The sequence below is a fragment of the Scomber japonicus genome, chromosome 8, assembly GCF_027409825.1.
Source record: "Scomber japonicus isolate fScoJap1 chromosome 8, fScoJap1.pri, whole genome shotgun sequence".
Lineage (NCBI taxonomy): Eukaryota > Metazoa > Chordata > Actinopteri > Scombriformes > Scombridae > Scomber > Scomber japonicus.
This window is the reverse complement of record NC_070585.1, coordinates 7,637,715-7,656,106: the sequence shown is the minus strand read 5'-3', so window position 1 is coordinate 7,656,106 and position 18,392 is coordinate 7,637,715. Positions and strand designations below refer to the sequence as shown.

Here is an 18,392-nt window from a genome sequence, read left to right as displayed (position 1 = left end):
CTCTGACACACACTCTCCCCCTACGCCTCTATCCTTAATCCCTACAGGCCAGCTAAACAAGTAGGTGTGTCAGGTAGATAATGGATGCGTCTGACATAGCAGCAGCTGGAAATACTTGGCTGAAATGGAGCAGCCAGAGGGGCTTTTCTGAACGTCTCGCGATATTTTAACATTGCGAGAATCTTACCCCCACGGTTTCTTAAAACGCCTGAGCAACGACTCTGCTCAGAGAGACTGAGCCGAGGCTGGAAGGAATGACGCTGGGATAGGGAGCTGAGAATTTTTTTTTAAAAGGACACCATTTATTCTGTCCGAGCATCCGTTATGGAGAAATATTGGTATCCATGGAAAGGTAAGTCACTAAGCCATTAAATAAGGAATGATAATGAATTGTGGAAATAATAGTATCAAGGTTAAAACAGTGTTTCCACGATAACTGAGTTAATGGTCCGCTAAACTAATACAAGCTAACGGCTAACGGTCACTGTCCGAGCCGCTGTAAACTGCTTCACCTAAAAAAAAAAAGGACTAACGGTTGCTACCATGGTTACTACTCTTCATTATTCTTACTGCGTTGTTGTTTTAGGACAGAGCTTTCCCTGCTTTGGGTTAGCCTGGTGTTAAACTGGTGATAGCCCAAACAAAATTTAAAAAATCCCCAAAATCGAGACAAAACTGGTGCTGTCTGCTTGCTGTGGTTGTGTTGAAATTCCTAAGAGTGAAAGGAATATGCAACATTTTCTTCTGGAGTCAGAACACTGCAAAGGCGTTTTAACTTCCTATGGCCATGTCCATGTGTGTGTGTGTCTGTCTGTCTGTCTGTCTATTCTATCTGTTGGTGGTTTGTATCGTCACATGAATAGATTTATTATTGAACTGTTACCTTAATCTAAAAAGACACTGTTACTATTCCATTTTGTGATGGTATAATAGGGAATGTGCCTTTTCTTACTAATAAAGTGAGAGAAGTGTAACTTAAACAGCTTCTACACAGCGACACATTTCCCTCAGAGATACAACGGGGCGTTGAGTCTCACTCCGTCTGTAGATAACAAGATGAACATGTTTCATTTTAGTTAAATGTCGTTGCAGTGAATTATAAAAGTAGCAACAATATATTTGTGCAAAATGGCCCCTGTCTCTATAATTAGTGTTGTTGTTATTATTATTACTATTGGATCAATGACACTGACACACAAGGTTTAGTTTATTTGAACCGCTTAATTTTTGTAGAACCCGATATATAGGCTACAGATCATGTACGTTCATGTTGTCTGATATGCACCGATATTTACTGTTTGAAGTTATATAGACAACATTTTATATATAATTGATCCTCTCTCTTAATATAAGTTAACATGTTGTATTTATAGGTTATATATATTTTCGTTCTGTTTTTATTTATTTAAAGTATTTATAATTATAGCATTCCATGTCAATTTTACTGTTGCAGTGAATTGATGTCATTTAATAGAATAAAGTTTATTGTAAATTGTAAAATATGATGCCTCCATGTAATGTGTTTAATATCCACATTTGAGGGATCTATGAAAAATGAGCATGTATGTATAATTCTGTATGTGTATATACTTCAATAAGATTATCAGTTGATATATGCATATCAGAATGTGTTTACTCCCTATCATCAGTATTGGCATCAGCCCCGAAATTCCAGTATTGGTATGGTCAGAGTCTGAAAAAAAAAAAAAAACAATTTTAATTTTAACAATGCCTCCGAATATATACCTACGGCCATGAAATTCCTGGAAAAGTTATGAAATTAGAAATACTGTTTTCCAGGCCTGGAAATGGTTTGGAATTAGGTGAATGTTTTGGAAAAGTTTTGAATTAGGGATATATAGATAATAATATAAGATAGGTTGCATGAACATGGACCCCCCACTTTTACCATGTCAGAAATCAGTAGATTAATTTAATATGAATATACAAATCATCAATTTCTATTTTCTAGCTTTTTAATATCTTCTAATTTGGGATCTGGGGCCAAACTCTTCCTCTGAAAGTAATTATAAAATGTACCCATCATTTTGCTCACAGTGTAGTCAGATCAAACCTGTTAAAAGCACCAGAATACAGGAAATGACATCTGCTCTGTTAAAAATGTTCTGTTACTGTGCCCTATAGTCACTATGTGGGCCTACCTTTGTTAAAGTACTTGGATATATAATTTTAAAGGACTGATAGCTATAGCTGTAAAATTACTATTATATTTCCCTTAAACATAAGTGAAGTAGAGTCTTGAGTAACACCACATATTATTCTCTAATGTGTATAATATTGATGAACTCACATCTGTATTGGCTGTACCTGACTACCCTTCCTTATCCAGTGCAAGACCCCTAAGAGTCAGAGGGCTTCAGGCTTCAGCAGAGAAACCAGAAGAGTTCTCAGAATCCAGAGAGAGCGGGGACAACATGAGGCTACCTAAACGCTTGGGAGCACACAGGTAATGTTCACATAACACGCGCACAATGACTCTTACTGTTCTCTGCCTACCTGGAGAACAGCAGGATCATTCAAAACCACAGACAGTGTGTTTATGACAAGATAACATTGTTTAGTCTGCTTTCAGTCCAGCTGCTTTTCAATCGCCTTTAAAAAAAGCTGTTTCACATCTAAGAAGGGAAGTCGACGAGTTCATGCTCTTTCTACTATAAAAATAACAATTGTTACTCTCAGTTCCTTTTGTGTATCCATCAGCTGTATTCCTCTAAACTGACCTCTGAAAGGTAAAGATGAAACTAGAGGACAGTCATACTCGTCTTTGTCATACTACACCAGAGTGATTATCAGCTAGCGGCTCAGTCTGAAACAAGGGAGATGTCTCTCCTGATATCACCACCTGTTCCTGACTGTGTCCACTCATCAGCACGGCCAATAAGAACAAGCATCCTGTCCATCATTATAACAAAAACTAAAAGGCATCAACATGTCAATATATCCTAAAACACACACACAAACGAACAAGCTCTCTTCTTCCATTACGAACAGTAATTCATAATTAAACAGCAATGAATAATTCATAGATCAATTCATAGATCACCTTTTATTATTTTGGTGGAGCACAGTTGTAAATAATGCACAGGTGACGCTCCACTGCACATTTCTAAAGTTTCCTCCCTGTTGAGAACAAAGTTGACAGTTTCGTCTCTATGCCTGTTTCTTCATGTAAAGCTGTTGTTATACAAACACACTTTACTCTGCCTTACAGCCATGAGCGTATTACATTACAAATATTTTCCCTGTAAGACTAACCCAACAGATATGCCGCAGGTCGTTTGAGCTGGCACATTCTTTGCATTTTTGTCATTTTTTCCTGTCCGTGCACGCTCACCTCGTCCCACATCTCGTCTCCCTCGCTGTCACTTTCAACGTTAAACTTTATTTTTTACCTTTTGAAAGACTGCTGAGGAGACACCTTCGTTTATAATGGTGTCAAGAAACGACAACAACAATGCAGAACAATATTAGGTAGGTAAGTGGAAGAAAATACAAAGATGTAGGTGAAGCTGAAAACATTTACAGTCAGTTAAAACAAGGTGTGAAACAAGGCCTTTTGAATAGCTGTAATGGCTTTATCTTTCCTCTCTCTCCTCTCTCTCCTCTCTCTCCTCTCTACCCCAACCGGTCGAGGCAGATGGCCGCCCACTCTGAGTCTGGTTCTGCCTGAGGTTTCTTACTGTTCTTGCCACTGTTGCCAAGTACTGGCTCATGCTCAGAACCTGCTCTATGTGTAAAGTGCCTTGAGATAACTTTGTTGTGATTTGGCGCTCGCTATACAAATAAAGATTGATTGATTGATTGATTTCAGTCCACACTAATGGATGAAATAAAGGGTTGCAGTGTCTGTAGTAAGCTTTTATAGTTATTTCCTGATCTCAGTGCAGACTGCAGTCTGTATACTGTGCTAGACTGCAAACACAATGTTTCCTAGGTGGGCAGTCTGTGTTGCGCGACAGCATTTGAATAACTATTGGATCTTGATAAGGGCAGAACAAACGAGTGATGAGCCACAGGAGATTCCGTGAAGGAATTTTCCACAGGTGCAATCTATTTCAGGTCCCTCCAGCTCAACGATAGCATCATATTTTATCTGCAACTTCAATGCGGGCATCTCCACAGCAACCCTGGGCATCTATCTACAGGCCCACAGAGGAAGCAGACAAGCAGCCAGCAGTAGTCTCAGGGCCATAAGCAAAGTTTTCAGAGTGAAAAGCGGTGCGAGCTAGGTAAAGAGAGTGCATGTTTAGAGTAAGACTGACTGTTAATTTCCTTCTACTTAAGGTGCAGAGAAGCAGAAATAGCCTTATTGGGTAATATTTTCCCCAGCACACAAGCCAGAACATGTATGGAGTTGAGAGGATTATATACGCCCTTCTTCTGGGACAGCCTCAGATTTACACATGTGTCATTACACTCAATATTAAGCCTAAATAAATACCTCTGCTTAAGACATCTTCAGTCTGACTCTCAGATTTCCACAGCACTGTCCTCCTCTGACTTCTAACTGTATTACTCAGCTCGTCCTCTAAGCAGGATTTACTGTATCTTACGTCATATTAAGTCTTCCAACATTAGCAGGCATCGATGCAGCAGGGTAACAAACATCCCCCTCTTTCACAGTGAGGTTTGAATAACACAGGCGCTGTTCCTCTTCTGACAGTCATTAAGACAGAGGAAGGTGAAATTGTACCATGTGCCAGTTCCTCCTCCAGGAAAAGCATACCAAGGTTTACTTTATTTCTCGTGAACATTTTTCCTCATTCATAAATCCAAACCTATTTTGATTTGTTGCATTCTTTCTGTGTGAGATTTGGCAGTAAAACACAGAAATGCTTTAAATTCTGAATCCCACACACGACATAACAACTATTACTTGTCAACTTGTCTCGAGTGAAAAAGTAATGTCTCACACCTTAACAGAAATAAACCGTTGCTTTTCTTTTCTTCTGTGCCTGTCTGCCCCACCCCCCCATCTCTCCTGGTGTGTGTGTGTGTGTGTGTGTGTGTGTGTGTGTGTGTGTGTGTGTGTGTGTGTGTGTGTGTGTTCAGACGTGTGTTGGTATGCGGCGGCATTTTAGGTTTTCTGGTGCTGGCCATGGTTTCTCTGGCGCAGTTAGGGACAGAGAAAAGCTCACCCGTGGAGTGGCACGTGGACACCGCACATAAAAAGGTCAGTATCAAGAAGTGAGAGTTTGGCCAACAGCCACGCAGAATAGAATTTTCTAGTTTGATGCAGATGTCAATAATAGGATAGAAACAAGGAAACAGAATAGAGAAGATAACATCTAGAACGGCGACACATTAAACCAGATGAATATATGAGTCTTTTACAGCAAAGATGGTCTTTTTTTCCCCCCTCCCCCTTGATGTGAAACCAATGTTGCAATACTGTAACTGAAAGTTTAATTTCTCATTTCCTGCCAAGGTGATATATGTCTTGTGATTTTGTGCAGCTCCTGCGCAAACCCACCAGTTTCCTCTAAGTAGGTATCACAGCACCCTCATATTACTGAATGAATAATCCATCCCCTCCAAATTAAAACAGTTCCTCTAATTGATAGGGTAGCAGCAGAATAATGGGTGTTTATGGCTTGTGTGGTGAGTTTGGGCGGGAGGGGGGGGGGAACTGAGAGTTTTAGCATGTGTGTTACAGTGGCTAATGCAGTGATAGGAGAGCGAAGAGGAGCATTTGTACATTTATTCCCTGTGGTGGCACTACTTCAAATAAAGGGCAATATGATTTGTTATGTTAAGGGTATAGCAAAAACAGAAAGAGCATCAATAAAAAGAATAAAGAATAATAAGTACATAAGCAATAAAAAAACAACAGTAGTAAAAAAAAATATATAGTTAAAAAAAAATGTAACATTATGTACAAGCAAACAAATAAAATCTGCAGCCTCACACAACAGGAACATACCATCTACTCAGGTTACCACAGAACAATACTGATTTACACTTTTCTCTATTACTGCTGACAATCACAATGACTGATCATACACATGCAGCCATGCTGCACGTCATTTACTATAGCAGAGTTTTATCTCTCCTACGTCAACTGGACAGAGCAGTGACTCGCTGCTTTAGTGCAATGATGCACACCTGTTGTTACTGTTAATGATTAATCAGATGATAAAAATAGTCATAAATTCTCTCATAAGCTCTATTGTCAGACTTTTTAGGTTAAGTTTTTTTTAGCTTGTTAGATTCCTGTTAACTCATTCTTGGATCAGACTTTTTTTTTTCTTGGCTCAGAGTATTTTGGCTTATTAAGTCAAATAGGGGAAGTGAGCTACTGAGAAGAAAGATGCTTTGGTATTGAAACCAGCCAACGTACTTCTCCTCCACAGCGGAACATTAACATTACAAGCAGTTGCACCTGCTTTGACACTTCACTTCACAGCTTTTTTTAAGTGGATGCTAGTAATTACACATCTCTGCAGGCTGGACTGTTATAAGCTACAAAAAAACCACAACATGCTCTTTTTTTTTCTTACTGCTTTTCCAACCGCTTTTAGTAGTTGAACTGCCTTTTTAGTTTTAACCTCATCCTGTTTCTAACCGTACATTTGCGTAATCTAAGCAATGATCTGACGCCAGGCTCTGCAGCCTTGCACTGGGCGCTGCCAACAGCTCTTAGTGCTACTGATTCTTAAAATGCAACCCCTCCCAGCATTTACACAACACCATCTGTTGTAATGAAGCTGCATGGATCATAGGTTCTCTACTGCTACGCCCACATGTTTGTGTACTTAGATTACAATCAGTACATATCAGAAGAAACAGATTCAGTAATTATATTGCCAGTGTCATTAGAGCCTTTAGTACTTGTTGTTTACTTGATCTCTGTTTTTTTTTTTCAGCGAGTGCATGAACACGTACGCAGAGTTCTGACGGGTCAGTGTCATCCAGGCAGCACCAGGCAGAGTCTTGTGGCTCGACTCCCTACCTCAAGTCACCTGACTCAGCCTTTCCTGTGGAAGGACGTGCCACTTACTGATGACCTCTTTCAGTACCCGCCCCCCTTTGGCTTCAAAGGTCTGCAGGGCAAAGTAGAGAACCTGCTCAAGCAGGTGAATACAACATCTTCATGTCTGTCACTTTGTATTTGATCATTAACTACGGGCTCAAGGTGTGTTCCTGGAAATTACCAAAGCACACCTAAAGGTTTGAGTGTCACGAAGGGCCTGATTGTTATCAACAGTTGTGTCTGCCACATACTGCTCTACAGGTTTAAAGTTGTGTTTTCACTGCACACCAAATGCCAAGATGAGGTTAGTGGGCAGTGTGACTGTGGCAGACACAGATGTGGTGCAGAAATAGAGAAGTAGTACAATAATAACAACAACAGGGGGTTCAGCTGTTGAGCTCCTCAAAGACAAGTGGCAACCAACTTTTAAAACATTCAATGGTTTTGTTGTGCAGTTTGTACATGCAGTTTGATATAGAATAATTACTGTGTCACCAATCACAATGATGATGAAGATTTCTGCATTTACAATAACTTACTACTCCAAATTTCTATCATATATATTCTTTATTTAAACAGGTAGACGTCTCACTGAGATTAAAATCTCTTTTGTCAAATGTGATGCCATCATAAGCATTTATTATACAATGATATAATTATAGATTACGAAGGCTGCATGTTAACAATAAATCAATAGATTCAAGATATCTTCAGTTAAGTTTTTACTAGTATTTCTATTTCAAGTTTAGAAATACTTTTGGATATCTTGTATCTGTAGTTATTAATACACGTTTAGACACCTAGAAGTGACTTTGGTTTCCAGGTGTCAGAGCTGACTTCAACCACATTTAAATAAGTTGTTCCAAACAGCTGTGTGTAGCTGCACAGACAATAAAGTGAAGCTCTTAAGGTTGAGCAGCCAAGTCAGAGAGGTTTAAAAATAGAAATGAAAATAGAATCCATATCCATATTTGATACAAGATTAGATTTTTAATTCAGAGGAAACATAGAGGAAGGCTCTGTTGATAAAAAATCATTAGTGAATTTATCTGACCTGAGGAAAGATCAAGAATCCAAAGAATAGTCCACAAAGAATATTTGGAACTTTATAAATAAGAAACAAAAATCTTCTATCTTCTATCTTTTTTTTTATCACAGTACAAAGGCAAACAAAGATATGAGAAACAGCACACGATATTTGGAAGAATTAACACAACAACATTTCAACCCAAGTGTCCTTATATTATTAAAGAATACATGCTAAGAGATATACACCAGCTGTGCTATGTGTCCTGAGGGCTGGACTAACAGCAGTTAAACAAACCTGTGTGACAAGACTGAGTAAATATTGAAGCATCTAACTGTTGTTGCAGCCCATAAAACATGCATGAATATTTTCAACCGGTAAAAGAAAACTAAATAGCTGAAAAGATGAATAGCTCACACTTTTCAGAGCATAACTTAATGACGTGTGATTTTCTTCCTTTAAAAGCTGCCGGACTCTAACTCTGCGGCCCAAATGGAAAAATCAAAAGAATGTCGACGCTGTGTGGTGATGGGAAATGGAGGCATTCTCAAAGGCCTGGAGCTGGGCCAGCTGATCGATAAATTTGACATTATCATAAGGTAAAAATGTACTGAATTAATTTGTTTCTTGTTTCTCTGGTACATTAAAATAGTGTTGCTAGGAAACAGCTCGAGTCTAAGTTTTTCCTGTCAGTTGCAGATAGGAACATGAACTCATTTCTAATGTAAAATTACTACTCCAGGTATAACAATGCATTTATTCTTACCTGTACATACATTATCTAATTTAACACTAATGATTCTTGTGTTGCTGTAAACACCTATAAGTCAATGAACTGCATAGAACATCTGTTAATCAGTGACTGTGTGTGTATGTGTTTGTCATCCAGGTTAAACAGCGGTCCTCTGGGAGAGTTCAGTGTTGATGTTGGGAACAGGACCAGCATCAGGATGAGTTACCCAGAGGGAACGCCGCTCCAATGGGTCGACACAGACCCACAGACTCTGTTCGTAGCCGTGGTGCATAAAGGCGGAGACATCAGCTGGACGTCAGCTATGATCAACAAGCACAACACTGTGGTGGGTAGTGGTGTGGTGTGGTGTGGTGTGGTGTGGTGTGTGTGTGTGTGTGTATTGTACGTTGACTACATTCAATTCTGCACAATGACTGATATTTACTAGGGTTGTCACGATTCCATTCCGTTCCATTCTCAATCATTTTTTTAGCACAGATGCCTATGCCATTTTTAGACTGGTCATGAGTGATATAATCTCCATCAGTTGTTTGCAATGTACCACACTAAAGCCCTACTGTCAAAATGAATGAATGAATTAACAATATAATGTAACAATAACTTGTTTCAGCAGTCAATTAGAAACTTGCTGTAAAAAATAGAACCATATAGTGACCCTTTTGTAACTGCAGTGTGCACTCTTTATATTAGATGATATTCCAATTCACAATAAAACAAAAACTAAATTAAAACAGCACAATGTCCATAGCCATCCCTGAACAATGAAGTGTCTTAAGTGTCCTAACATTGTCCTAACTGTATCCTAGCAGTAGCATCTCTGGTGCTACAGATTCCCTTATAGCGCTAGTTATTGCTTTAGTGCAGACATCCCAACTCTCCCGGAAGTCCCGGATATTGATAGCGGCTCCCTGAAGCGTCCTGATAGCTCTGTGTTGCTGCTTATTAGACCAATTTCAATTTTCTTTTTGCATTAAAAGATAAAGGCAGAAACTTATTGTAATGTCCGTGAAGTCAGTATAAGTCAGGTTTGACTCGATTGGGCAACAAAGAAGCAAGCCAAGCAGAAAAGAATCATCTTCAAAAAGAGAAACACAATTGGAAAATTAACGGTGATTAAGAAACTCACCTGAATTTGAACAAAGTGTGAAACATTGTAAAACACATGGAATTGAAAGAAGAAACTTAAGTATGAGGCTTTTTTTTCATTTCTTGTAGCTGGAGTTTTCACGTTTACAAATAGAAGAGCTTTCAAAACCTGCATGCAGCTGAGATGTGGTTAACAAGTAATAGATTAGACTGGTGCGCGTGGCACTTTGTTAGTTTCCCACGGTGCAGTTGTCATTTTCTCACCCTGCGCCCATGTTGTCTAAATACCAAATGCACTTACACCAGTCTGTGCGCCTATGGGCCTGTTCTCTAAATGAGCTGTGGTAAGGCGCATTGGTGGCGCGTTGCTATTTTGAGGCAGAGGAAAGCGATTGCGCCACTGACCAAAAAAAAACAGGGCTAAAGTCACTGGAGCATATGTTACTGTTTTTTAAGGGAGCATTATCAACAGTCTAATATGCTCCTATATAGACGGGTATATAGGCAAGTATATAGAGGGTATATAGGAGGGTATATAGAGGTTATATAGGGGGGTGTATATAGGGGGGTGTATATAGAGGGTATATAGGAGGGTATATAGGAGGGTATATAGAGGGTATATAGAGGGTATATAGGAGGGTATATAGAGGTTATATAGGGGGGTATATAGAGGGGTATATAGATGGTATATAGGCGGGTATATAGAGGGTATATAGAGGGTATATAGATGGTATATAGGCGGGTATATAGAGGGGTATATAGAGGGTATATAGATGGTATATAGGCGGGTATATAGAGGGTATATAGAGGGGTATATAGGCGGGTATATAGATGGTATATAGGCGGTATATAGAGGGTATATAGAGGGTATATAGATGGTATATAGGCGGGTATATAGGGGGGTATTTAGAGGGTATATAGATGGTATATAGGCGGGTATATTGAGGGTATATAGGCGGGTATATAGAGAGGTATATAGAGGGTATATAGATGGTATATAGGCGGGTATATAGAGGGTATATAGGGGGGTATAAAGAGGGTATATAGATGGTATATAGGCGGGTATATAGAGGGTATATAGGCGGGTATATAGGCGGGTATATAGAGGGTATATAGGCGGGTATATAGAGGGTATATAGAGAGGTATATAGAGGGTATATAGAGGGTATATAGATGGTATATAGGCGGGTATATAGATGGTATATAGGCGGGTATATAGATGGTATATAGATGGTATATAGGCGGGTATATAGAGGGTATATAGAGGGTATATAGGCGGGTATATAGAGGGTATATAGAGGGTATATAGAGGGGTATATAGAGGGTATATAGATGGTATATAGGCGGGTATATAGAGGGTATATAGAGGGTATATAGATGGTATATAGGCGGGTATATAGAGGGGTATATAGAGGGTATATAGATGGTATATAGGCGGGTATATAGAGGGTATATAGAGGGGTATATAGGCGGGTATATAGATGGTATATAGGCGGTATATAGAGGGTATATAGAGGGTATATAGATGGTATATAGGCGGGTATATAGGGGGGTATTTAGAGGGTATATAGATGGTATATAGGCGGGTATATTGAGGGTATATAGGCGGGTATATAGAGAGGTATATAGAGGGTATATAGATGGTATATAGGCGGGTATATAGAGGGTATATAGGGGGGTATAAAGAGGGTATATAGATGGTATATAGGCGGGTATATAGAGGGTATATAGGCGGGTATATAGGCGGGTATATAGAGGGTATATAGGCGGGTATATAGAGGGTATATAGAGAGGTATATAGAGGGTATATAGAGGGTATATAGATGGTATATAGGCGGGTATATAGAGGGTATATAGGCGGGTATATAGAGGGTGTATAGAGGGGTATATAGATGGTATATAGGCGGGTATATAGATGGTATATAGATGGTATATAGGCGGGTATATAGAGGGTATATAGAGGGTATATAGGCGGGTATATAGAGGGTATATAGAGGGTATATAGAGGGGTATATAGAGGGTATATAGATGGTATATAGGCGGGTATATAGAGGGTATATAGAGGGTATATAGGCGGGTATATAGAGGGTATATAGAGGGTATATAGAGGGGTATATAGAGGGTATATAGAGGGGTATATAGGCGCAGACACTGTGCTTGTTACCACATGGACGCAGCAGCACACAAACATGCAAAACATTACAAAAAAAAGGACCACAGTGTGAATTTGTATTATGATGTTCATCAACATATTAAAAATACACATCATATTAGTTAGTCATAATATTTATCAGATTGAATTAATTGTAAAAAATGGAGAGCACTGTTGTGGACAGTCCTAACATCCTATGAAAGTCTGTAGCCTCTGATGCTGCACAGAGCGCAGTGCCATTACACACAGCCACTCACTGTTTATTAGATCAGTTGATGACACCAGACTGCTGCAGTATAACCACACACACCTCTACACTCATCAGACTGGTTGGTTATATCTTCATATTCTTCCTTTATATGAATTAAATGTGAGGTTAGCAGCTCATCGGACAACTTTCCTTTCATCAAAAGTAACTCATGTTATATTATTGAAACACATTGCTGGTAAATGCGCTGTTATAATAGCAATCCACCAATGTGACAGCACTCCTTGATATTAAAGGGAATGGGAGATGACACTCTGATTGGTTTACCACGTGTTACACCCAAAACACGCCTATGATTAATGAGGGAACTTAAGTCCACCATGTCTGGTGCAGTGACCATTTTTCCACCGTTAAAATAGAAAAAGTGGATTTGGACCCGCCCCAAAGGCACTTGTGCCACACGCTTCATGCCATACGCTATAGATCGTTAAAATAGGGCCCTATGTCTTTTCAAAGTATGACAATTATATTATTTATGAAATGGGTGTAATTAAACCAGCTTCCTGGGAATGAAAAGGAGCCTAGGCCTGTCACAATAATTACATTACCGACTTATCATACAATAACTTGATGACCTTGATGATTTTTTGACCTCATTATTATGCTATTATATTATCATTATGTCAGTGGTATAAAATGGTCTTCATATGATGATAATATTGTCTCAATAATTTCTGAGACAATATATCGTCCAACAATAGTAGTTATAGTGACAGGCCTAAGAGTGACTTGATAGAATGTATAAAATCCTCTAGTCATAAATACAAGCTGCCACTATTTGTTAGAAAGCGGGATAGAGAGAGTGAGGGTTAGATTGTTCTCACAGGCCATTTGGCTGAGTCAGAAAAATCTGTTTTATTCATTTCAAAACATTTGTTACCAGCATTGATGAAGTAATCTCATGTGATTTAGAAATGATTGCCAATATTTTTTTTACTCAAATAGTATATAGCCTAAAGAATCACAACAGCCCGCACCTCCTACTGCTTTTAATCTGCCTGTCAGCACCGAATAGTTTTGTGTAACCAAGCCTCAAAAACGGTCTCCAGTTTCAACAAAGGATCGTTGTTCATGAAAAAAAAACAACCTGTCAGTACAAGGCTCAGTCATGATGACACATCTGCTCTTTGTGTTGCAGCCTCTGTGGGACAGGTTGTTCTTCTGGCAGAAGGTTCCCGATCAAATCCCTCTCGAGCCTGAAAGATTCAGACTCCTCAATCCGCACGTCATCAGAGAGACAGCACTGGACCTCCTGAAATACCTTCCACCAACACAACGCCTGCTCGGCTGGGACAAGGTGAGAGGCACTCCCTAAAAGAGGAAGTGAGCCTGCATGTCTTGTCTGCAATGCATGTGTACTCGTGACCAAAACACCCACAGCTCAGATGACAAACATTGAGTAACTCTTAATGAACACAAAGGTATTTTTGACAGTATTGAGTTGAGTCCCATTGTTCTCATATCTGCCTGGTTATAAACTGTCTGCCTCTGCATGTTTATTCCTGATTTAGTTTTATTTTAATGTATTATATGTATTCATTTAACTAACAGTTGGTTACTTACTACATGTGCCTGTTTATAGTTCGATATTTAAAATAGTCATAAACTTTGTACTCATTGTGTTAGCTACTTCTGCGTACAGTTACTGTAGTTTGACCCTGTAGACAACAGTCTGACAAGCAAAGACATCTCCTCATGTCCAAATCAAATAAACTTTATGAACTTTGATAAGAAACATAAAGATACATTGAATTGAATAGTGAGTATTATATATTGTATACTAACTGTATATTCTCATCAGATCAGGCACTTCACAATCTGTCTTAGTTCTTACTTTTTCTGTGTCAAACTAATCTGATCACAGGGTGCTCTTTAGATAATCATGGAAATATATGAAAATGATGTAAAATAATGCATACTACAATCTGTCTTTTTTTGACAGGAAGCAGATATCTTTCTGCATCTGTAGACAAAACACTGATCTCTTTATCCGTTTCTCATAAAAAGCAGCTGTTCACACTTTGCTGCGCAGAAGTGGCTCCACCTTGTGTTTGGTTTTGTTTACTGCAACCACCACAACCATTCACGTTGTAGTGATATTGTATCAGTTACTGTCTCTACTTCATACAGTATATCTAATTCTTGGTCTTTTAGAATGACCTACATATTCTTACAGAGTGACCACACATTTATGCATTTTTCTACTTTTTGTATCATAATAAAATACCATAATAATGTGAGGTATTTTCTCATTTAAAAAAATGATCCTCACCTTTAATTTCTCAGCAGCCTGCGCTAAATTAGAAGATCTGTTGAGGTCACATGACAACAAGCACAGTTAAAAAAATGTTAAAAGTTTGAACTTGTTTTAAATTAAGTATACACTTATGTAAATAATATACACAATGATATATATTGGGATCATGTGGGAATGCTGGGTCTCTTTAAATTAAAACAAAGAGTACAGTCTAGACTGCTCTATGTGAAAAGTGCCTTGAGATGACTTTTGTTGTGATTTGGCGCTATGTAAATAAAGATCGATTGATTGAGATTGAATAACTAACAAAAATTGAAATAAATAGGACTATTATTAATAGCTTTCTGAAGGAACTTGATGACTAACAGCTATTAGTAATAATCAGGAAACTATTAATGCATAGTTTTTGTCGCTTCTCTTCCTACAGAATGTGCCGACCCTGGGCGTCTCCGCACTGAATCTAGCCAGTCTGCTGTGCGACGAGGTCAGCCTGGCAGGCTTCGGCTACAACCTCTCCCAGCAGGGGGCGCCTCTGCACTATTACGACCACCTGACCATGAGCGCCATGTGGCGTCAGAAAATGCACGATGTGGACAGAGAGACCCAGCTCCTGCAAAACCTCGTCAAAGACGGAACCATCAGTGACCTGACGGGAGGGATTCACTGTTCCTTCTGCCACAGCTGACCTCCACACAACTCCACCCACATTTAACCATAAAGTACTTGCATTTTCTTTGCTGTACAGTGCTGCCTAAGGACTGAACAGACACCGTACACAAAACTGATGTTACACATGCTTCCTGAGAGCAAAGGACTACTAGCATGTGATATAAAAAGATGACAGAAAGAAACTTGAAGCAAAGACTGAAAAAAAAAAAGTAATATTTGTAAGACTTGCCACAAAGTGCTTCTTTTCAGGACACAAAAGCAGAACGCAAACCTTGTAGTCTCTCAGTATTGAAGTCGTCCTGTTATAACAGCAGTTATTCAACCTCACCTCTGGACTCTGCAACCAACCAATGAAATGCTTTTCTCATTCCTCTGTAAACTGTAATCTTGAATTATTGTAATCCATATTAGCACTGCAGACATGTTTTACTCCAGATAGCCATCATGTTGCAGCTATTTCAAATATCAACAAGTAGTCTGGACCCCAAACAGCAACTCTAGTTGACTAAAACATGGACAGCTCACCCACGTGTGAATATAGGGGCTGCTTCAGTCTCTAGTACAGTATTGTCTTACTGGATATAAACTGACAAGCTAAAGGACAGAGCCTTCGATCAACATGATTTCAAGAATACTATTTATTTATTTATTCGTAACACTGGAACAAACAGATTTGTATGGAAAGTCCGAGATGCCTTGTGAAACGGTTTTGGAGCAAGCTTCAAAATATGTGAAGCGTATTAAAGTATAATTCTATGTATAAAAGATGTTTGTTTGTGTTATGCCTGCAGGATATTGTATTGATATGGACTACAGTATTTATCAGCAGGTCTATATTATTTCCTCACAGTTTTATAATAACTTTTTAGTTCTGTCTGTGGTTTTAGTTGTAGCATTTTTATGCTGATTCAGAAAATTCCATTTGAAAAAAAACTAAACTAAACAGTATCCGCACCATTTCATTCTTGGCTGGTCTGGGAACCATAATGCACCATAATGAACCGATGACCAATGTTATTTATGAATTGTGCATTCTTGTTTTTTTAATGTCTAATTTTCATTGTCAGTGATGTAGTTCATAACATTTCCCCCCACACATAAACTGGTGTGTGGTTACTTTGGAAATAATATTCATGTTCTTTTTTTGAGTGGAAGCTATATGTTATATGGAAATTATATTTCATCTATTTCCAGTTGTTAAAACCTATTGTTCTTCCATTGACCTTCATTTCCAGGAATGTAGTCAGTTCTTGTGTGTTTTCATTCAAACTGACATCAAGCTAAAGGAAAACAAAGCCAATGTGAAGATGAATTCCTGTCATATACTCAGTTCAAGGTTAAGTTCTCAGATGGAGTATTCCTGTTTTAACTGGAAACATTTGTTTGTCTGTGTGAATAAAGACATTAATGCAACTTTCTTAATTAATCACATGATGTGTTTAAGAACATCACAGAGGCTTAAGAGACGTTATTGTTGTCATGAAGTTTCCTTTTCCACCACGTCTTATCAGTCTTAAGTTATTGCACTGGATCTCATTATAAATGGAATGTACTTATAATGGAAATAAACATGAGTACAGGATTTTGCATGTGAATGAGTATTCCTTCATCATTTCTATGTTGTGTCTTTGTTTTGGGCAATTATGTGATTGTTTTTTGTCACTCATGAAGATTGATTCTATTTCTTTTAATGTAAGCAGTTGTAAAATAGAGCTACAGGTGCTGCTGCTGTCATTCAGCAGAAAGCTTTACTTTAAAGGAGCATATTGTACTTTTAACAAGTTTATGAAAAGTCAAATTATTGTTGTGATATGTAGTCATCAAAGCTGACTTCTTGAATGGTAACTTGAATTACATTTAAAACACAAAGGAGTAATTTTATTTCTTTATATTTGAAGTTAAATGTGCCATAGAAATGAATGTACTTTAAGTGCAACAGACTGCTAACAGCTCAGGACACTCAGGTTAGATATTACTGTTTACTGCTGCTTCACAGCAACTCCAAAACAGATACAATAAGAACTAACCACACTGACTTACTGACTGTACAGTGAAATATATGGAGCCTGAAGCTTAGAGAGTAAGACCCCTTCAGTTCATGGTGCGGCAAGTAATAGCTGACCAGTTAAAAGTGGAAAAAGCCCAAGCCTTCATGACATCAGATCTGTCATTCATTCATTCATTCATTCATTCACACTTACAGTCACAAGCCACTTCACTGGGTACACCTTTGCAGTCTAATCCAATCCAATGCAATAGTTCTGCCATATTTTTTATTTTTATTTTTTAAGGTTTATACATTTTCAGTTTTTGTTGGGATTGTCAAGAAGGTGGTAATTCTTTATGTTTATTACTGGGGTCATAGTGGGTATGAGGGTGAATTTTATTGACTAATATTTTGCTTCCCTCATGTGGACAAAGTTAGAATTTAAAGCAGGGCTTTTGCATTAGATTGCACAGGCCAGTGAGTGTAAACCGGTTTCTCCTTTAATCTGTCACGCGTTTGTGTATTATTACAGAATATGTTTATACCACGGGTTTTATTTTGAAAGTTACAGCCGGAAGTTGTAGTTTTTTGACACGCGCGTGCTACTATTGTGTGGCCCCGCGCGTGTTCAAGAGCAAGAAGCCGGGGAGAGCCGCTGCGAACAGGTGGGTGCACTTCATACATGAGAAATGTTAGCTTTAAGCTACTTTACAACTATTACAACAACATTAATACAGTTTATACCGCGTGTTTGTTCATTTGTACAGACTCACTTTGATTGAGAGAGAGAGAGAGAGAGAGACAGACAGACAGAGAGAGAGAGAGAGAGAGAGAGAGAGCAGATTCATTCACAGCTCTGCCAGTTTAACGGACAAACGCATATTGCGGATCTGTGACAGAAAAAACGTCACACTTTATTAATTGCTTAGTTTCGCGCACTTTTATAAGCATTAATGAGTTAATAATGTGAGCAGCTCTCAGTCAGCACACTGCGGAGGGACTGGACGCGGTAATATGACTCCAGGCAGATGTATACTGGCATGCATATACCGTTAAGTGTTTGCCCTTTCGATACGTTTTTTTTTTTTTAAATCAATTTTGAACCTTTTAGGTTGTTTTAGTAGCTATTAATGCTGCTTTATCTGCGGGGTTGGTGTTTGAGCGGTTTAATGAATGACCTGCAGGTTCAAGCTTTGTG

At 38.6% G+C, this 18,392-nt stretch overlaps 1 protein-coding gene across 1 annotated transcript; it reads left to right on the top strand.

Moving 5' to 3' along the window:
* Window positions 1-240: 240 nt before the first annotated feature.
* st3gal5 (ST3 beta-galactoside alpha-2,3-sialyltransferase 5) lies at window positions 241-16,754 on the top strand. Its single transcript, XM_053324224.1, has 8 exons — window positions 241-352; window positions 2,351-2,467; window positions 5,074-5,194; window positions 6,888-7,097; window positions 8,487-8,620; window positions 8,911-9,100; window positions 13,420-13,578; window positions 14,966-16,754. The coding sequence occupies exons 1-8, from the start codon at window positions 345-347 to the stop codon at window positions 15,221-15,223; spliced, it is 1,197 nt and encodes a 398-aa protein (XP_053180199.1). The 5' UTR covers window positions 241-344; the 3' UTR covers window positions 15,224-16,754.
* Window positions 16,755-18,392: the final 1,638 nt, after the last annotated feature.

Coding starts and splice junctions, on each gene's coding strand:
- st3gal5 (XM_053324224.1), top strand. Junction 7,098..8,486: donor TAGAGAACCTGCTCAAGCAG/GTGAATACAACA, acceptor TTCCTTTAAAAG/CTGCCGGACTCTAACTCTGC. Junction 8,621..8,910: donor AAATTTGACATTATCATAAG/GTAAAAATGTAC, acceptor TTTGTCATCCAG/GTTAAACAGCGGTCCTCTGG.